This window comes from Chrysoperla carnea, chromosome X (genome assembly GCF_905475395.1).
Source record: "Chrysoperla carnea chromosome X, inChrCarn1.1, whole genome shotgun sequence".
Classification (NCBI taxonomy): Eukaryota; Metazoa; Arthropoda; class Insecta; order Neuroptera; family Chrysopidae; genus Chrysoperla; species Chrysoperla carnea.
The window spans coordinates 34,499,704-34,514,488 of record NC_058342.1 but is presented as its reverse complement, the minus strand read 5'-3'; the positions used below and the strand labels follow the sequence as shown (position 1 = coordinate 34,514,488).

The following is a 14,785-nucleotide window of genomic DNA, read 5'->3' as shown; positions in this document are numbered from 1 at the left end:
TTCGATTATTTATATATATTTATATTAATAACTTTAATTTTCCTTTAATAATTTTCATTTAATGTTATTCTTTCTTCTTTCCAATGAGATTTTCCAATTAAAACTTCGAATATTTATATATATATATATTTATATTATTGTCTTTAATTTTTCATTTAATAACAGGGTGTTTGGAAAACAATGAAAGATGATATACAAATTAAACTTCTCAAACTTTCCATGCCTTGAGTTCAATTTTCCGAACATCCTGTATTTATATTACAATATTGTTATTAAAAATTTGAAAAAATTTTATTTGTAAAATTATAATTAAATAAAATTGCTATGAAAAACATATATATTTTTTTTTTTAATTTTATTACGAAAAACAAGTTATCATCTCTTTTAGACTTACAGGAACTAGGATTTTCCCATAGGAGTTGGGAACCGAGTGCAATACGAAGCCATAAAGAAATATCAGCTTTCCCATAACAGAAAAGAGGGGAATTTGGAATAATTTTGAGCCCAAGTTCGCTATAAGGTATAAGAAAAATGTTTTCTGGCTAGTTTATTTTTTCGTTTTGTAAATTTCCCCAGCAGGTAAGGAAAGGATTTGAGTTGAAAGGATGAAGTTTTTTTTATGGATTTTAATTCGTGTTTTTTCATTATGTTCTCCTAATACAAATATTCAAAAAATTGAAACTTTTTTATGAGCTCCGCGATCTTAGCTCCTCATGTGCGGAATTTCGATTGACCAATTATACCATCTGAAAGGTCAGAAATTGGTCATAAAAGGTCAGTTGGTTTCATTAATTGGTCAGCATCAGAAAATTTTTTATTAAAGATTGAAAAAACTCCACCTATGCGCGATCGGGAAGCATTCGCTGATAATTGGTCAGCTAATATAAATAATTGGTCAGTTTAATTTTTTTTATATTCAAAAAATAATATAATTTCGAAAAAAATTTCAATTTTTTCAACATTTGTACTAGGAGAACATAAGTGGGAATTAGTAGTTCCTGATAAGGAGAAAAGTGAGTAAGTGTTTTCACCCCGAAAGTCTAAAATTTTATTTTGGCAGAAAGTTATTGGTCTGCCCACTAGAGGTCACACTCACCAAACACGGGTGTGCAGACCACTAACTTTCTGACTTACGAGGTGACAACAATTACCTTGCTATCAGGCACTACTTATTCCGTCCGTCCATGATGTTCTCCTAGTAGAAATGTGAAAAAAAATTGAAGTTTTTGAACGAAAAAAAACTAATTTTTTCATCATTTACTAGGCAAACATGCTGTGGTGGAAATTTGAAAAAAAAAGAAAATAAAAATCAGATTTTGCTTAAAAGATTTAATGAACTTTTTTTTAATATATGTCCTCACCTAGTTTCGAACCAAGGGACTATTTATTCGAAGTCAGATACGCTAACCATTATACCATAAGGGCTCTGTTATTCGTATTAATAAATAATTATATTCATATTTTCGACTTTCTTAAATTATAACAAAAAGTAAAACTCATTTTCGGAAAATATTGAGTAGTATTATTACAAAAAAAAATGGCAAACGAAGTTTGAAATACTTACCTATCGTGAAGTTCGAAATACTCACCTATTTTTAACGTAAGTTTGATACGGTTCAAAATTTTGATCGTAGACAAATTGTTTATTGTTATATACTTACCTAATTTGGAACCTTAGTTCAAATTTCTCCCCAAATCTTGAAATTCACTCTTTCGAGGTGTATTTTTTTAGTACTACAGACCATGAAGTCGTTTAGTCCGGAATCATTTGACGTATAGATTCTAAGATATCGGTCAAATCCTACAAGCAGAGCAATATCGGATGATATTATCCATAGAGATAATACCATAGAGCTGTATAGACATTACGTTTAAAATAAGTGAGTTCGTAACCGCAGTGAGAGAGGTAGAAGGAGACAGAAAATGTAAGTCTACTTTATCTGTCTCTCTCTACTGTGATCAACAGTTGTAGCTCTATGGTACTATCTCTATAAATTTACCTCAATCCTATCGTTTGCTTGATCACTGTAAAGGCGCCGAAAGGAAAAAAGATGGGAAAATAAAACAAAATTTTCACTCCTAAAAATATTTTTATCTTTGAATTCTTATTACAAAGATTTTACATCAAAAAATTTAAAAATATTTCAGTTATTTATCCGTAAAAGAGGGACTTGTATGAAACAAAAAAATATAAAATCGATTACACATAATTAAAAAAAAAAAACGAAACGAAAGAAAATTTATTTTAAAAACACTTTTAATCCACCAAGCAGCGAATTTGAACGATAACACAGGTCTACGATGCCAAAAATTCTTATATATTCGAGATAACTTTATAAATTTTTAATTGTAGAATTCGAATCTGACCACAGAATTCGATTAAATCAAGATTAAAAATCCCAAGTATCTTTCAGTATCTTTTTATATTAAAAATTTACCTGTTTTCAGGGCTCAGGGCCGGAATAACTATGTTGGGGCCCCTAAGCATTGCAATTATTGGGGACCCTTTTCAACTGTTTGATGATCATCAGCTCTTTTCAAGTTGATGAAGGGATGTGAAGAATAGTTTTGAAACGAGTGTTTTAATTTGGTTAAAAAGGTCATTAAAATAAGAACCATTTAAAATGTCTCCACACAAATACCAATTTGAATGTCCCAGTAAAGTCGTTACCAATAGATGTCAGGAAGAGTCATATTTTGCAGTCACTGTTTCAGTTTTTCCTGAAAACACGAATAAAACAACTTTTTCTGAAAATGAGACCTAGCTAGATCAATTTTTCGCCCCAAAAACCCCTTGCATACTAATTTTCATGAAAATCGTTGAAGCCGTTTCCGAGATTATTGATTTTCCAATTGCCTACTCTATCTAATGAATAATCCAGCCATGCCTGTTTCACGGAAAATAAAAAAATTTTGAGACAATTCACAATAGATTCTGAAAGGAAAGAATAGTTTTTCCAGATTTTCTGGAAATAAAGTATCTCGTGATGTTACAAAACCCGAACAAACGGTTTTCCTGACTATTCGAAGATCACCATCAAATTTAACAAGTCAAAACCTACAAGAAAATATATCTCGCATCAAAGAATTTAAAAAAAAAAGTTTAAAAAACGCAGACCTGTGTAATCCATTAATCCATATTTCCATTTTTTTTTTTTTTGGTGGAAAATTCTCCATATAATATCTATTATCCATAAATGAAATATCACATAACAGTATTTTTTTTTAAATTTATTTTTATTTTTTTTATAATAAACTATTTGAAAACTTAAAAAAGTAAACCTTCGTGTATAACACAACGCATGCGTATAACATTTTAAAAATAATTCATTATATCGATGTGGATCAAAATCAAAATATGATGCAGACTAAACGCTCACAGTCACTCAGTAAAACCCGTGACAGTAAAACTGCACTTACACGGACGGCCCTCATGTACCAGGATAAACCCTGGCACACCTAGTTCACATTGTACCTATCGTTAAATAGCATTAATTCATATACGAAATTTCGAAATCCGTGTAAGTGCAGTTTTACTATCACGGGCTCATAGACAAAGGAGATTAGCCAGGATAATATCCGTCCACAGAAATAAAAAAGACAGAAAAGTCACGGTAGCTGTTGTCTGACAGAGACAGATGACAAGGTTTTGTAAAGACTCACATCTTGGGAATATTCACTGATTGCGTCAAATTTTAAAATAAAAATATATATATATGTACATGATCTGATCGAAATAGGCCAAAATAAATCTGGCAGAATAAAAAAAAGTCAATTAATAAAAACGTCATTTAAAATTAAAAGGTCTTAGGCCAAGCGTAGTTTTAGTGAGTGATTTCGAAAAGACTGAAAATTTCCTCAATGGTAGTGGGGGGGGGGGTATTTAGTCTATCCGCAATCAGAAATAATTATAGTTTTTTGTGATTGCGGACAAATTTTCAGCCATTCTGAAATAAGTTTCCTAATGAAATAAAACCAACCATTGCAGACGATCTCACATCGAATATATAGTTTTTTTGGAATAGCTGTCGATTAAAACCGATTCTGCTTTGAGACAAACGCTGTATTTTTGGCAATCTACTGGGGCTAAATTCCTCCGCTTTGAGAAAACAGAATAGACTTACGATTAAGAAACCGGTGTTAGTATATATCTTTGAAATTTTCAGCCCTTCTGAAGTGACTCACTAAAACTACGCTTGCCCACAGACTTATAAGGTGTTATCCCCTATTTTTTCTAGGATATCTTTCATAATCTCATATAAATTTTCTTTTTAAATAATACTATAAATACAATTTTTATAAAAAGCGAAAAAAAAGAAGCCTAAAATTAAATCTACTACTTACAATAGAGCGCTGTAAATGTTTGTTAATTTCGGTCGCCATTTTATCTCTGGGAAAAGCCGTATGCGATCGGTAACAAAGCATCCTACGACAATTTAAAAAATACATTTTCTTCATCAAGAGTTGTCTTACAACCTCTGCATAATGATGGAACAGTGAAAAAAACAAAGAAAAACGGAAATTTAAAACTTTCCAGTTAATCTCTTTTTTTTTAGCGCTACAATCTTCTATATGAAAAATATCAGTCATGTGCTAGTCTTTTAATTTGATAATGTATATAAATTTTGGAGACAAAATGGCGGCTAAAATTACATTTGCTTACTTAAAATAATATTATATACAATTTTAACAACACAAAAATACAGTAAATACTCAAAAAAGGTCCCAAATATTCCATAAAAAATCCCGCTAAAACGGGAATTTTCTTTTTTGAATGTAAAACAAAATGATTTTTGCATTTTAACTGAATATCGCCTTCAAGGAAAGTTTTTTTTGCGATTTCCCATTAATTAGGGAAATTGTTAGAAAGGGATTGTACGAGTATTTACTGTCCATGATCGATTTGTGTTTGGGAATTTATAAATTTTTAAAACAAATACAATTCTTTTATTTGATAAAAGATAACGGCATGTCTGAAAAATTTATATCTATTTACAAATCAAAAATTATCATCGATATAATAAAAACATTTTCTTTTATAATCAAATAAAATTTTTTAGGATCCAAAAATTTAAAAATAAAAACGAAACGAATTAGAGTGATCCCTTTAAAAAAAAAAAATGTTACAGAATCACCTTAATTTTATCTATTTTCGAAACATGAAGCGTGTTTTAACATTAAAATGGAAAATTGTAGCATATTTTCATTAAAAAATGTGGCGGTTTATTTTTAAAATTGAGACGAATAATTTTTTTTAAAATTCGAAACTTCTTTAAAATAAAATATATTTTTTATTTCTTTCTATAAAATGTTTTTTTTCTTTATTGTTAAGTTCCTTAAATTTATCACAGAAAATAATTTCGTTAAAAATATTCATTTTTTTTTTTTAATCAAATTTTTCTTTTACCGCCATAATTTGAATTTTTTTAAAAAAGTATTCATAAAATTTAAAAAACACATTTAATCATTTTAAATTAATTGATATTTCATAAATTTTAAGCTCATCAAGAGCAACAAAAAAACCATTTTCCAAATTTTGATCTGAGCCCTAATTTGAAATAGTCAAATTCATTTTCTGCTGGCTGTGATTATGTAATATCAATTAATTATGAGCATGTGTGTACTTTGCACATAATTTTAAAAATATAAAGAATTAAAAAGTATCGAAAAAATATTTAAAAATTAAAAACGTAGTCATGATTTCTTTAAAATTTCCAAACTATTTGAAATAAACAACAATTTGAGTTAAAATTTTTTTACATAATCTAAATAACATTTAAAAAAAATAAAATTTGGGCCTGTTTAGCGCATGCAGCGTTGTGGGGTTAATTTTTTTTTTGGCTAAACAAGTCCTATATTAATTTTGGCGCTACGAGTGTTATACGCAGGTCTTAAAAAATTTAAATTAAATTAAAAAATCGTTTAAAAATTAATTAAAGAAATAAAAATGTCTTTTACACAGAAAATCCACAATCATTTTGTTTTTGTGAGTGTGTGTGTGTGTGTGTGTGTGGCGGGGGACAAGCCACTCGAGCTGTCCAGGACCATTTATTCATTTATTCAATGCCACTAGGACCATCTATGGGCATTGCATGTAACACTTCGTCCAGCAGTTGAAGTGCACGATGTAGATGAACTTCAATCCAGCATGGTGTCTCTTTGATTGATTGACGAGGGTAGTCTGGACCCCAACCTTTTACAAAACTCAAACGTAATATACATAATCGTCGTAAATCGTCCACACCGATACCAGCTACCGTTGAAAGACCTGGAATAAAAATTAAAAAAACACTTTTAAATTTTCTTCTTAGGGTTCGTCGGAGTCATTTCGATCAATATAGTCCGGGAGAGGACTGCAAAATCACTTGACCCATCGGTAATCGCGGCAATCAAACCCGTAAAAACAATAACCTAAACCTTTGAAAAATCTTTTTGAAAGGTTGCCATACTTTATCCACAAAGTTGACCTAATAACCTATTATTTCTTGAAAAGGTGGTTCAAGTAGTTTTGCAGTCCGCTCCCGGACCAATAATTTATAAAAGGGGTGCCGTGGTTAGGTCTTTAGGATCTAGACAAAGTCCTCTGTGGCTAGATGTAGTAAAAGATGTTATTTTAAGCAGATGAGGCTCTGGGATTCTGTCGAAGCCAGATGCCACGGAGAAAGTCCACAACTTCTCCTCGATATATACTTACTGATGGCCGGTGCAATTCCACCAACTGAATGTGGGCCTGGAATATGACCAGCAACGGCGGCAGCTTGTGCAGCTGCGGCTGCTTGAGCAGTTGCCGCTTGAGATTGCATCTGTCTGTGACATTGTCGTAAATCAAACACCTAAAAATTAAAAATACATAAATCAAAATTTATAACGATTCGATAACTGTGATAACGATAAGACCATTCATAGACCATCGTAATTTTCTTTCCCCAGTGAAATCCTCCCTATAGAGGAAAAGACGTGAATTTTAACTATTTCCAACTTACTTTGATATACGCTGAAGGGTAAATTTTATGAACAGCATCGCCTGGAGCACGACCAGCTTCACGATCCAAATAATAACTTTGAACAAATACACTGTGATCACTTAAACAACGCAACCATACATCACCTTCCCCTCGTAAATCCAATTGAACGCCTTTTCCAATATGTAATCTATGGAGGAAAAACTTGATATTAACCAACAGGATATGAAAACAAAAGGGGATCTGATCTGTTCATACCTTGCTCGTTCACTTTGTTCAGTTCGATGTACATTACTCAAAGCACCCAAACAAAATCGATTACCACCGCTCGGATCGACATACCCATCGACAGTGACATTTGGACAACTAGATGGTACTTTGAATGTTTCACCAACTTGAGTATCAAGCTCAAAATATGCTACGGAACACCAATATTCTGGTGCTGGTTGTGATGAGAGTAAACCACCAACATTTACTTCACCCCCTAATTGATTGGGTGCATGACTCCCTGAAAATCAAAATATCTATCAATTTTTTTTGGATTAATCTGAAGCCAAAAAGTATAGGCGGCATCCGGGAATTTCATTCAGCCAATTTTTTAGATTCAATTTTAAAGTTTTCTAAACTTACAATAACCAGTATGATGATTTCGAACATCTTGCGGAGGTGGTTGCATACTTTGTGTGTAAATAAGTGTGTTGGGTCCTGTCCAAGTGCCTTGACCTCCACCTTGTCGTTGTTGCTGTTGTTGTTGTTGTTGAGCATAAGCTCGTGCACCTGTTCCAGGAACAACCGTGGTTTGACTAACACCAGGTGGTCCTTGACTTGATGCTGATCCCGCTACATTTGTTTGTTGACTGTTACCACTGTTTGTGGGTGTGGGTGCTGTTCCACTGACTGACGTTGAGGTACTCCCACCAGCGGTTCCACTACCTCCAGGTCCACCAAATCCATTTTGATGTAAATGTGATGAGTTTACAGACGTGGCATTTGTTCCTGAAAATATTGAAATGTGTTTTAAAAACTCATCATCATTGAACTATCAAGAAAGAACAGTTAGTAAAAAAAGGGGAAGCAGTTAGCAACCGCTCCAATCTCGTAAATCGCTCGAAAAATCATTTAAGACGTGAGATAAACGATCCTTACCTAAAGGTGTATTTAATGTGCCAACAACACCAAGGGAATCAGCAACAGCTTCGGTTGAATTAAAGAAATTCGCCTGTTGCGGTGTTGTCTGAGTAGGAACTGCTCCTGTTGATTGCTGTCCACCCAGCTGATTCGGATGTGTTCCCATATTTATCCCGTGGGCAACATTAGCTACAATTCAAAATTTCCATCAATCACAATTTGAGAACAAGGAATTTCATTTTAAAGGGGGTTTCAAAACAAACAAAAAAATTAAAATAAATTGTAAAACGTGATTCGAACACGTTTCGAGATCGTTTTTTTGTGTATCTACAACCAAATAAATGCTTTAATAGACCCAAAAAACGTACCCAATTTATACAAAAAAAAACAAATTTCCTCAACTATCTATATATTTTTCTTAGAAAAGTAGAAACTTATCGGAAAAAATGTAACAACAAACAGTTATATACAAAAAAAAGTTAATGATATCACGCATGCGTACACAGATAAGACGCAAGCATTAATGAAATATTAATGCAATACAACATCGAACATTAAATTTTACAAGCTGAAGGCTTTATAATGGTCTAAAAGCTGTCAGACTAAAAATTTTTAATTAGGAACATGCCAAAATATCCAGATTTAATAAAAAGTGTAAAGTTTTAGATAAAATTTTTTTTAGAATTAATTAATAATGGATTTTAAATTAGCTAGTTCCTACTGATGATGACTACATGGCAGTTGAAATACATTATTATATAATACAAAAATTAATCTAGGAAATTGGGGCAGAAAAAAAAAGAAATTTATTTCAAAATTATTGTGTTTCTATTCAAACATTGTTTAAGGTATTTTGGTTAACTAATAAATTTTGACAAAGTTCCTTCCTTGCGAAAAATTTTTGACCTGATAGATCTTAGACTCTATTTTTAGCATGTTAAAAATAAGGTCATATAAGGAGATTGAATCTTAATAATAAGAGAATTTGATGCCCAGAATTTTTAAGCTTTTTAGGAAACTAATAATGATCAGTGCTGCATTTTTGGTGGAGGTCCACTCAAGCAGAGACGGACTTAGCCTTTTTACAATAACACATTCTGATAACATGGAGGAAGGAGCTAACTTCCTTACCGACACTGAAATACTAAAGCTTGGTTTCGGTAGATGGCGTTGTAAGTAACACACGTTTAATATGCAGAGGTTTTATAGAAGAAAAATTGATCTAGCTAGGTTTTATTTTAAAAAAACGTCGTTTTCTCTCGGAAACTTTAACCTCGTAAACGGGTCCAGCGATTTTCATGAAATTTAGTATCCAGGGGATTTCAAGTGCGAAAAATCGATCTAGCGGGGTTTTAATTAAAATAAATTACGAGCAAAGCTCGTTCAACCAGGACCTTAATTTTATAAGCATAAATATTAGTATCGCGGTGTCATTCATGATTACAAAAACGTTCAATCTCCTTAAAGCGTTAGTTTTCATTTATTTTTCATGAATTTTACAACAACTTTACGCATGAAAATTTAATTTTGTTACACTTAAAAAAAAAAACGCAGCAAAACGCAAAAAAAAAATTATATAAATAGCTGAGAAAATGAAAAAATTGAGTGTTAGCAAATAAATAAATAAAAAAATTAAAAAGAAAAACAGAGGAAAAAATAAAATGTGCTTGGAAAAATTAGCATTGAAAACAACAATCTTACAATGTAGCATGCGCGATGGTAACCAAGTGGACCTGGTACAATTATCTTGTTCAATTTTAGTGATTTGTCCACTGGCATGGAGACTTGTTAATTGGTCCCCAGCTAAAGCAAGTCGTACTGTTGTCGATGGATTTAAGTAGTTTACTGCGGAATCAGCACTACTTGCTACACACAGTAATACTCACTATCAAAATAACGATTTACAAAAAAAAAAAAAAAAAGAAAAAAACAAAAGAAAAAAATGTTTAAAAATGGCGGATTTTTTAACAACAAAAAAATGTTTTATGATTTAAGAGCATTTTGTGATTTTTGTGTATAAAAAAAATATACACATGAATAGTTATAGCCCTGGAGCCCGTCACAGTAAAACTGCACTTATACGGATTTCGAAATTTCGCAAATGATAGGTACAATACGGACTAGATGTGCCAGGTACAATATTTCTGCCAGGATAAACCCTGGCACACCTAGACAGTTTATTGAAAAAAATTAATTATACTCCGTTTATTTCAAGACATGCGCAAAAAATCATTCATACTCAAAAAAGTTAAAATGAAATTCGCTGAAAGGTATATTTTTAGACCAGAACCATATTTTTATGTGCAACAAACTCGTCCAAAAATAAACAGAGTATCAGAACTAAAATAGACTTATGGTTTGTTTTCTAATTTCTAGTTTCTACCACCAAAATCCAAAAACCAGCCTCCAATAAACTGTCTGATAAATTGTTCCAAAAATATGCGTGAAAAATTTCAGGAGCTTTTGCTTTTTTATCATCCCTTTTAGATGGGGCAAGGATCTGAAAATTGATTTTTTGGAGCCCATGAAAGTAAAATTTCACTTACACGGAGTTCAAAATTTGGCATATGAGTACAGTTTTACTGTCATGGGCTCCCCGCTTAAAGGAGATGAAATGGTTTCACAAGAATTCCATAGCCGAAGGAAAAGCTCCTAAAAATTTTCTCCATATATTTAAAAATCACTTAGCTCTAGAATGGAAAAGTAAATACCTCCACAAGTGAGAAAAAAAAGAGCTTTTTGAAAAAAAGTTGATGTGTGCAAACAGAAAATGCTCTTAAAATTGAAAAAAAAAGTCGAATAAAATAAAAAATATTGAAAAGCTTTCGACAACATTGAATCTAAAGAAAATTTTCCATCAAAAAAATCAGTTTTTTTTATTTGACATGAAGGTTACAGATTGTAGAGTTAGTTTTTCGCGTACCTGATTGCTGTAATGCTGACAAACTATACGGCTGTTGGGATTGTGGATGATGTTGAATGGTTTGGGTAACAGCCGAAGAATTTGAACTCATTGGATCATTATCCACATCCATGCCACCTGTACCGGCTGCAGACGGTACAGAAACAACACCAGAATTACCTAGACCCACACTTAAACTAACACCAGCCGAATATTCATCTTTGACCAAACGACTTGGACCTGATTGTAAGGTTAATCCCGATAAATCTACAAAAATCAATATTTATTAACGTTCCCGGTTTATTGAAATGTAACTCTATATTTCTCTGAAATAATGATTGCTCAAAATTAGGAGTATACATTTGTCGGAACATTTGCCCCTGAAGCTGCCCCCGAAGTAGCTGTGAGGTTGATTAAATTTATTTTTATCTTGTTTTTTCCGAAGTGTACAGAAGAAGCTTGGGTAATTGGGACAGACGAACTCGACCTTTAAAAAACATCTGGAGTACCATAAACTAGTTAGCGCCAAATATTAATATTTAAAAAAAATTTTCTGTGAATGCTCAAATCTTTCTATTTTTTCCATAGTCACATCTCCCGAATTAGGCCTGAGATCGAAATTTGGTAAAAAGCTTTTCCATTTGTCTTGATAAGCTTAATTTACTGGTATAATTTTCTACTATCAATAATAGAGCACTCTGTATATCAAAAAATTGCTCCTGTAAATCTAACTAGTTTATGGTGCCTGGAGTGTCATCAACTGATTGAAAGTGCCAAGTTAAAAACTTTTTAGCCTGTCAATCGACGAAATCGACCTTTAAAAAAGGTTTGGACTCTTTTATCATTTAATAAACCGGGACAACTTGACTTTCCTGCTTGTCAAGTTAATACGAACTTTTTTCTTCATGATTTGTTGGTCTGGACTCTTCCTTTGAAATATGCAGAAGAGACTTGGGTGATGGGAGATATCTCGATAAAAAGAGGCCTAATTGCTAGTATCCTAAAGACAAGGACAACTTAGACAGGGTTTTTTATTAATCGAGATATCCCATCCACTCACACGACAGCCTCATTACTAGCGCGGTCTATTCTTATATGTCTATGGTTTTTACTTGTCACATAACCAAAATACATGACATTCACCAAAATGGCGGCAGTTTTAAAAATGACATAACAAATGGAACACTAATTTAACCAAAAATTTGAAAAATATGATCCAAATTTAGTAAGATTACGTAATTTACTCGGGAGTAGATGGTTAAAAACAATTTCAAATATCAGAAATATAGTAAAACTTCTTTTAAAACGAGATTAAATAAAATTTGCAGATTTAGAAGACAGTAAAACTTCTTCAAAAATTCTGGCTATTTTTTGTATTATCCAAAAACGTATTATTGATATTAGAATCAAAAAAAAATATCATCACACAAATGCAAATATGTTAAAGTATTAATAAAAAAAAATATATGTTCCAAACTACATGAAATAAACTATATGGGGTTACCTATTCCTGGTGAGACAACCCGTTCATAATGGTATGGATTCACACAAACTGAATCACATTTCAAATCGAATGCGAATTGACAATATTTCACATGTTTTAACTCATTTTTATGTAAATCAGGCCAACGCCATATTCTTGCGTAGATTACATGTGGAAAACCTTTTCGTCCTGCAACCTAAAACATAATAAGATTAGAGAAAATTACAAAGTCTTTCTTTCGAACACTGTGTAACATAATAAATTTATTAGGCTCGATTCCTGGGTCATACTGTTTTCAGCTTTACCTCGTCGATTAGTTTTTAACAAATGAAGGATTCTGTTGCATAAGCCCATGGCTTCGGATCCAAATATTTTATACCTGACTCCCTGCATGTTTTTGCAGATCCGCCTACGATTCCCTTGGTTATTCTTGGCCCTACTCGACTACTGTTCCTTCTTTTTTGCTACTTCCTGCTAAACAAATCTGCTGAAATATACTTACTTGAAGACGGCCATCAAGGGTACGTTGTATAGTAACACATTTGCTCGGATGTGCTCCATTTGTAGTGATTGCAACAATTAACGAGTCCAATTCTTCACGTTTCTCTTTTAGTTTCTTTACTAAACTTTCGATAGCACGTTTAGCAAAACCTTCACTTTCGCCACCTTGACGATGACACATTAAACTATGAACGATACTTAAACAAGCATCAGCTGATGTTGGAGCATTTGTTGGTATACTGCCAGCCATATCACGTACTAACCATTAGCCCAAAAACAAACAAAAAATTTTTATATCACCACTAAATTCATCTGAAATAAACTCCGAAACAGTAAAAAATTTGGGTGAACATAGCAAAGTTATTATTGGCTGAGTCCTCGGACACTCAGATTTCGAAGAGGATCTCGAGCACTCAGGACTCGAAGACGGTGACAAATTAGCCAAAATGGGTGCATGTACTCATGGCAGAAGCTCTTATTGAGGATATTTTCTGGCCATTTTAAAATCAATAAATATCGAAGGGTCCTTCAATCCTTCTAGTAATTGGTTGCTCGGGCCTGTTAGCCACGGATACCCGAACTCTCATTCTTGGTCATGCCTTTAATGGCGTCGAGTTGGCGAGGACCTGCAGGTTTGTTTTTTTTTTTTGCTTTTTGGTTAATCCTGTGAATGCGTTCATTTACTGATCCACGGGGAACTGCGGGTTAATTTTGTGTTGTCCGGTTCTCTAATTATTTCACAAGGAATGGTCTCTGAAGATTTTGTCGTGAAGAGGAGAAATCTGGAATAAACATTCTGTGTGAACGCGAAAACCTTTCTCTCTTCTAGGGCTTCTGGAGCACCTTTGAAGGAAAGGAGGTACAATAGATCAAACTGATCGCAATACAAAAGATCTACGACTTACTTCTTACTCCGAAAAAATCAAAATGTAGGAATACAATAAAATCTCGATAAATTTCCCTCTTCACAAATTCTGAATGGTTCACCGGTAAAATGAACTTAAAATTTTTATCAGAAGCTTCTTCCTCTAAAAACTTTACAATAACATACAAAATTTGATTAAAGAAAGCATTAATTTTGGAAGAGATGAAAATTTTCGAAGTTGGATATCTTAATAAACAATTTAAAATTTCGGTCTAAGTTGGTTTGACATTGGCAATCATAATTTTTCTTTCTGTAAAACTTACCGTCTTGTGAAATATTAGCTGTATACATATGAGTACCCCCGGATAATCCGACCATTTCATTTAAACAAATGAAAATGAAAAATAAATAAATAAAAAACTATAGTTTTTAAAAACAATATTAAAATTTCAAATCATAATGAAAATTCCACGATAAAACACACACTCACAAAACAAACACACGTTTAAAAACTTTTTAAAATAAAATAAAATTAAAATTTGACTTGTGATAAAAAAAATTTTCTATTTTGCTTTTTTTGATTTGACACTCCGCGAAATTCGATGATTAATTTTTTTTTGCATAGAAATTTTTTTGATTGGAACTTTTGTTTTGATTTGTAATCACATTTTATTTGTAAAATGTTTTGTTTGAGTGTTCGAAATTCAATAACATTTTCACATTGTTTTTCGAAATTTTATATATTTTCTATTTTTTAATTATTATATACGATTGAAGTTTTTATTTATAAAAATTTTTTTGTGTTATTTTTTTTATTAGTTTTATTTTAAGCATTTTATGGTTGTAGGAATTTTTCATTATTTACAGTTGGTACGATTCTATAATAGTTGATGTTTATGTCCTATGGCGAATATCTCCGTAACCCTGGCACCTGTACACAATAA

At 32.1% G+C, this 14,785-nt stretch overlaps 1 protein-coding gene across 1 annotated transcript; it reads right to left on the bottom strand.

Annotated features, from left to right (window-relative positions):
- Window positions 1–5,993: 5,993 nt before the first annotated feature.
- LOC123302614 (mothers against decapentaplegic homolog 4) lies at window positions 5,994–14,330 on the bottom strand. Its single transcript, XM_044885632.1, has 11 exons — window positions 14,165–14,330; window positions 12,978–13,234; window positions 12,497–12,671; window positions 11,014–11,259; window positions 9,792–9,956; window positions 8,109–8,279; window positions 7,593–7,958; window positions 7,221–7,470; window positions 6,984–7,152; window positions 6,695–6,833; window positions 5,994–6,268 (listed from the first exon to the last, which is right to left on the bottom strand). Exons 1-11 carry the CDS (start codon window positions 14,217–14,219, stop codon window positions 6,057–6,059), a joined length of 2,205 nt encoding a protein of 734 aa, XP_044741567.1. The 5' UTR covers window positions 14,220–14,330; the 3' UTR covers window positions 5,994–6,056.
- Window positions 14,331–14,785: the final 455 nt, after the last annotated feature.

Excerpts from the sequence above, each read along its gene's own strand:
- LOC123302614 (XM_044885632.1), bottom strand. The coding sequence starts at position 14,219 with ATGGTCGGATTATCCGGGGGTACTCATATGTATACAGCTAATATTTCA. Across the intron at positions 6,834-6,983 it reads ACCCTTCAGCGTATATCAAA|GTGTTTGATTTACGACAATG; the intron begins GTAAGTTGGAAA and ends TTTAATTTTTAG. Across the intron at positions 6,269-6,694 it reads TGGAATTGCACCGGCCATCA|GTCTTTCAACGGTAGCTGGT; the intron begins GTAAGTATATAT and ends TTTTTATTCCAG.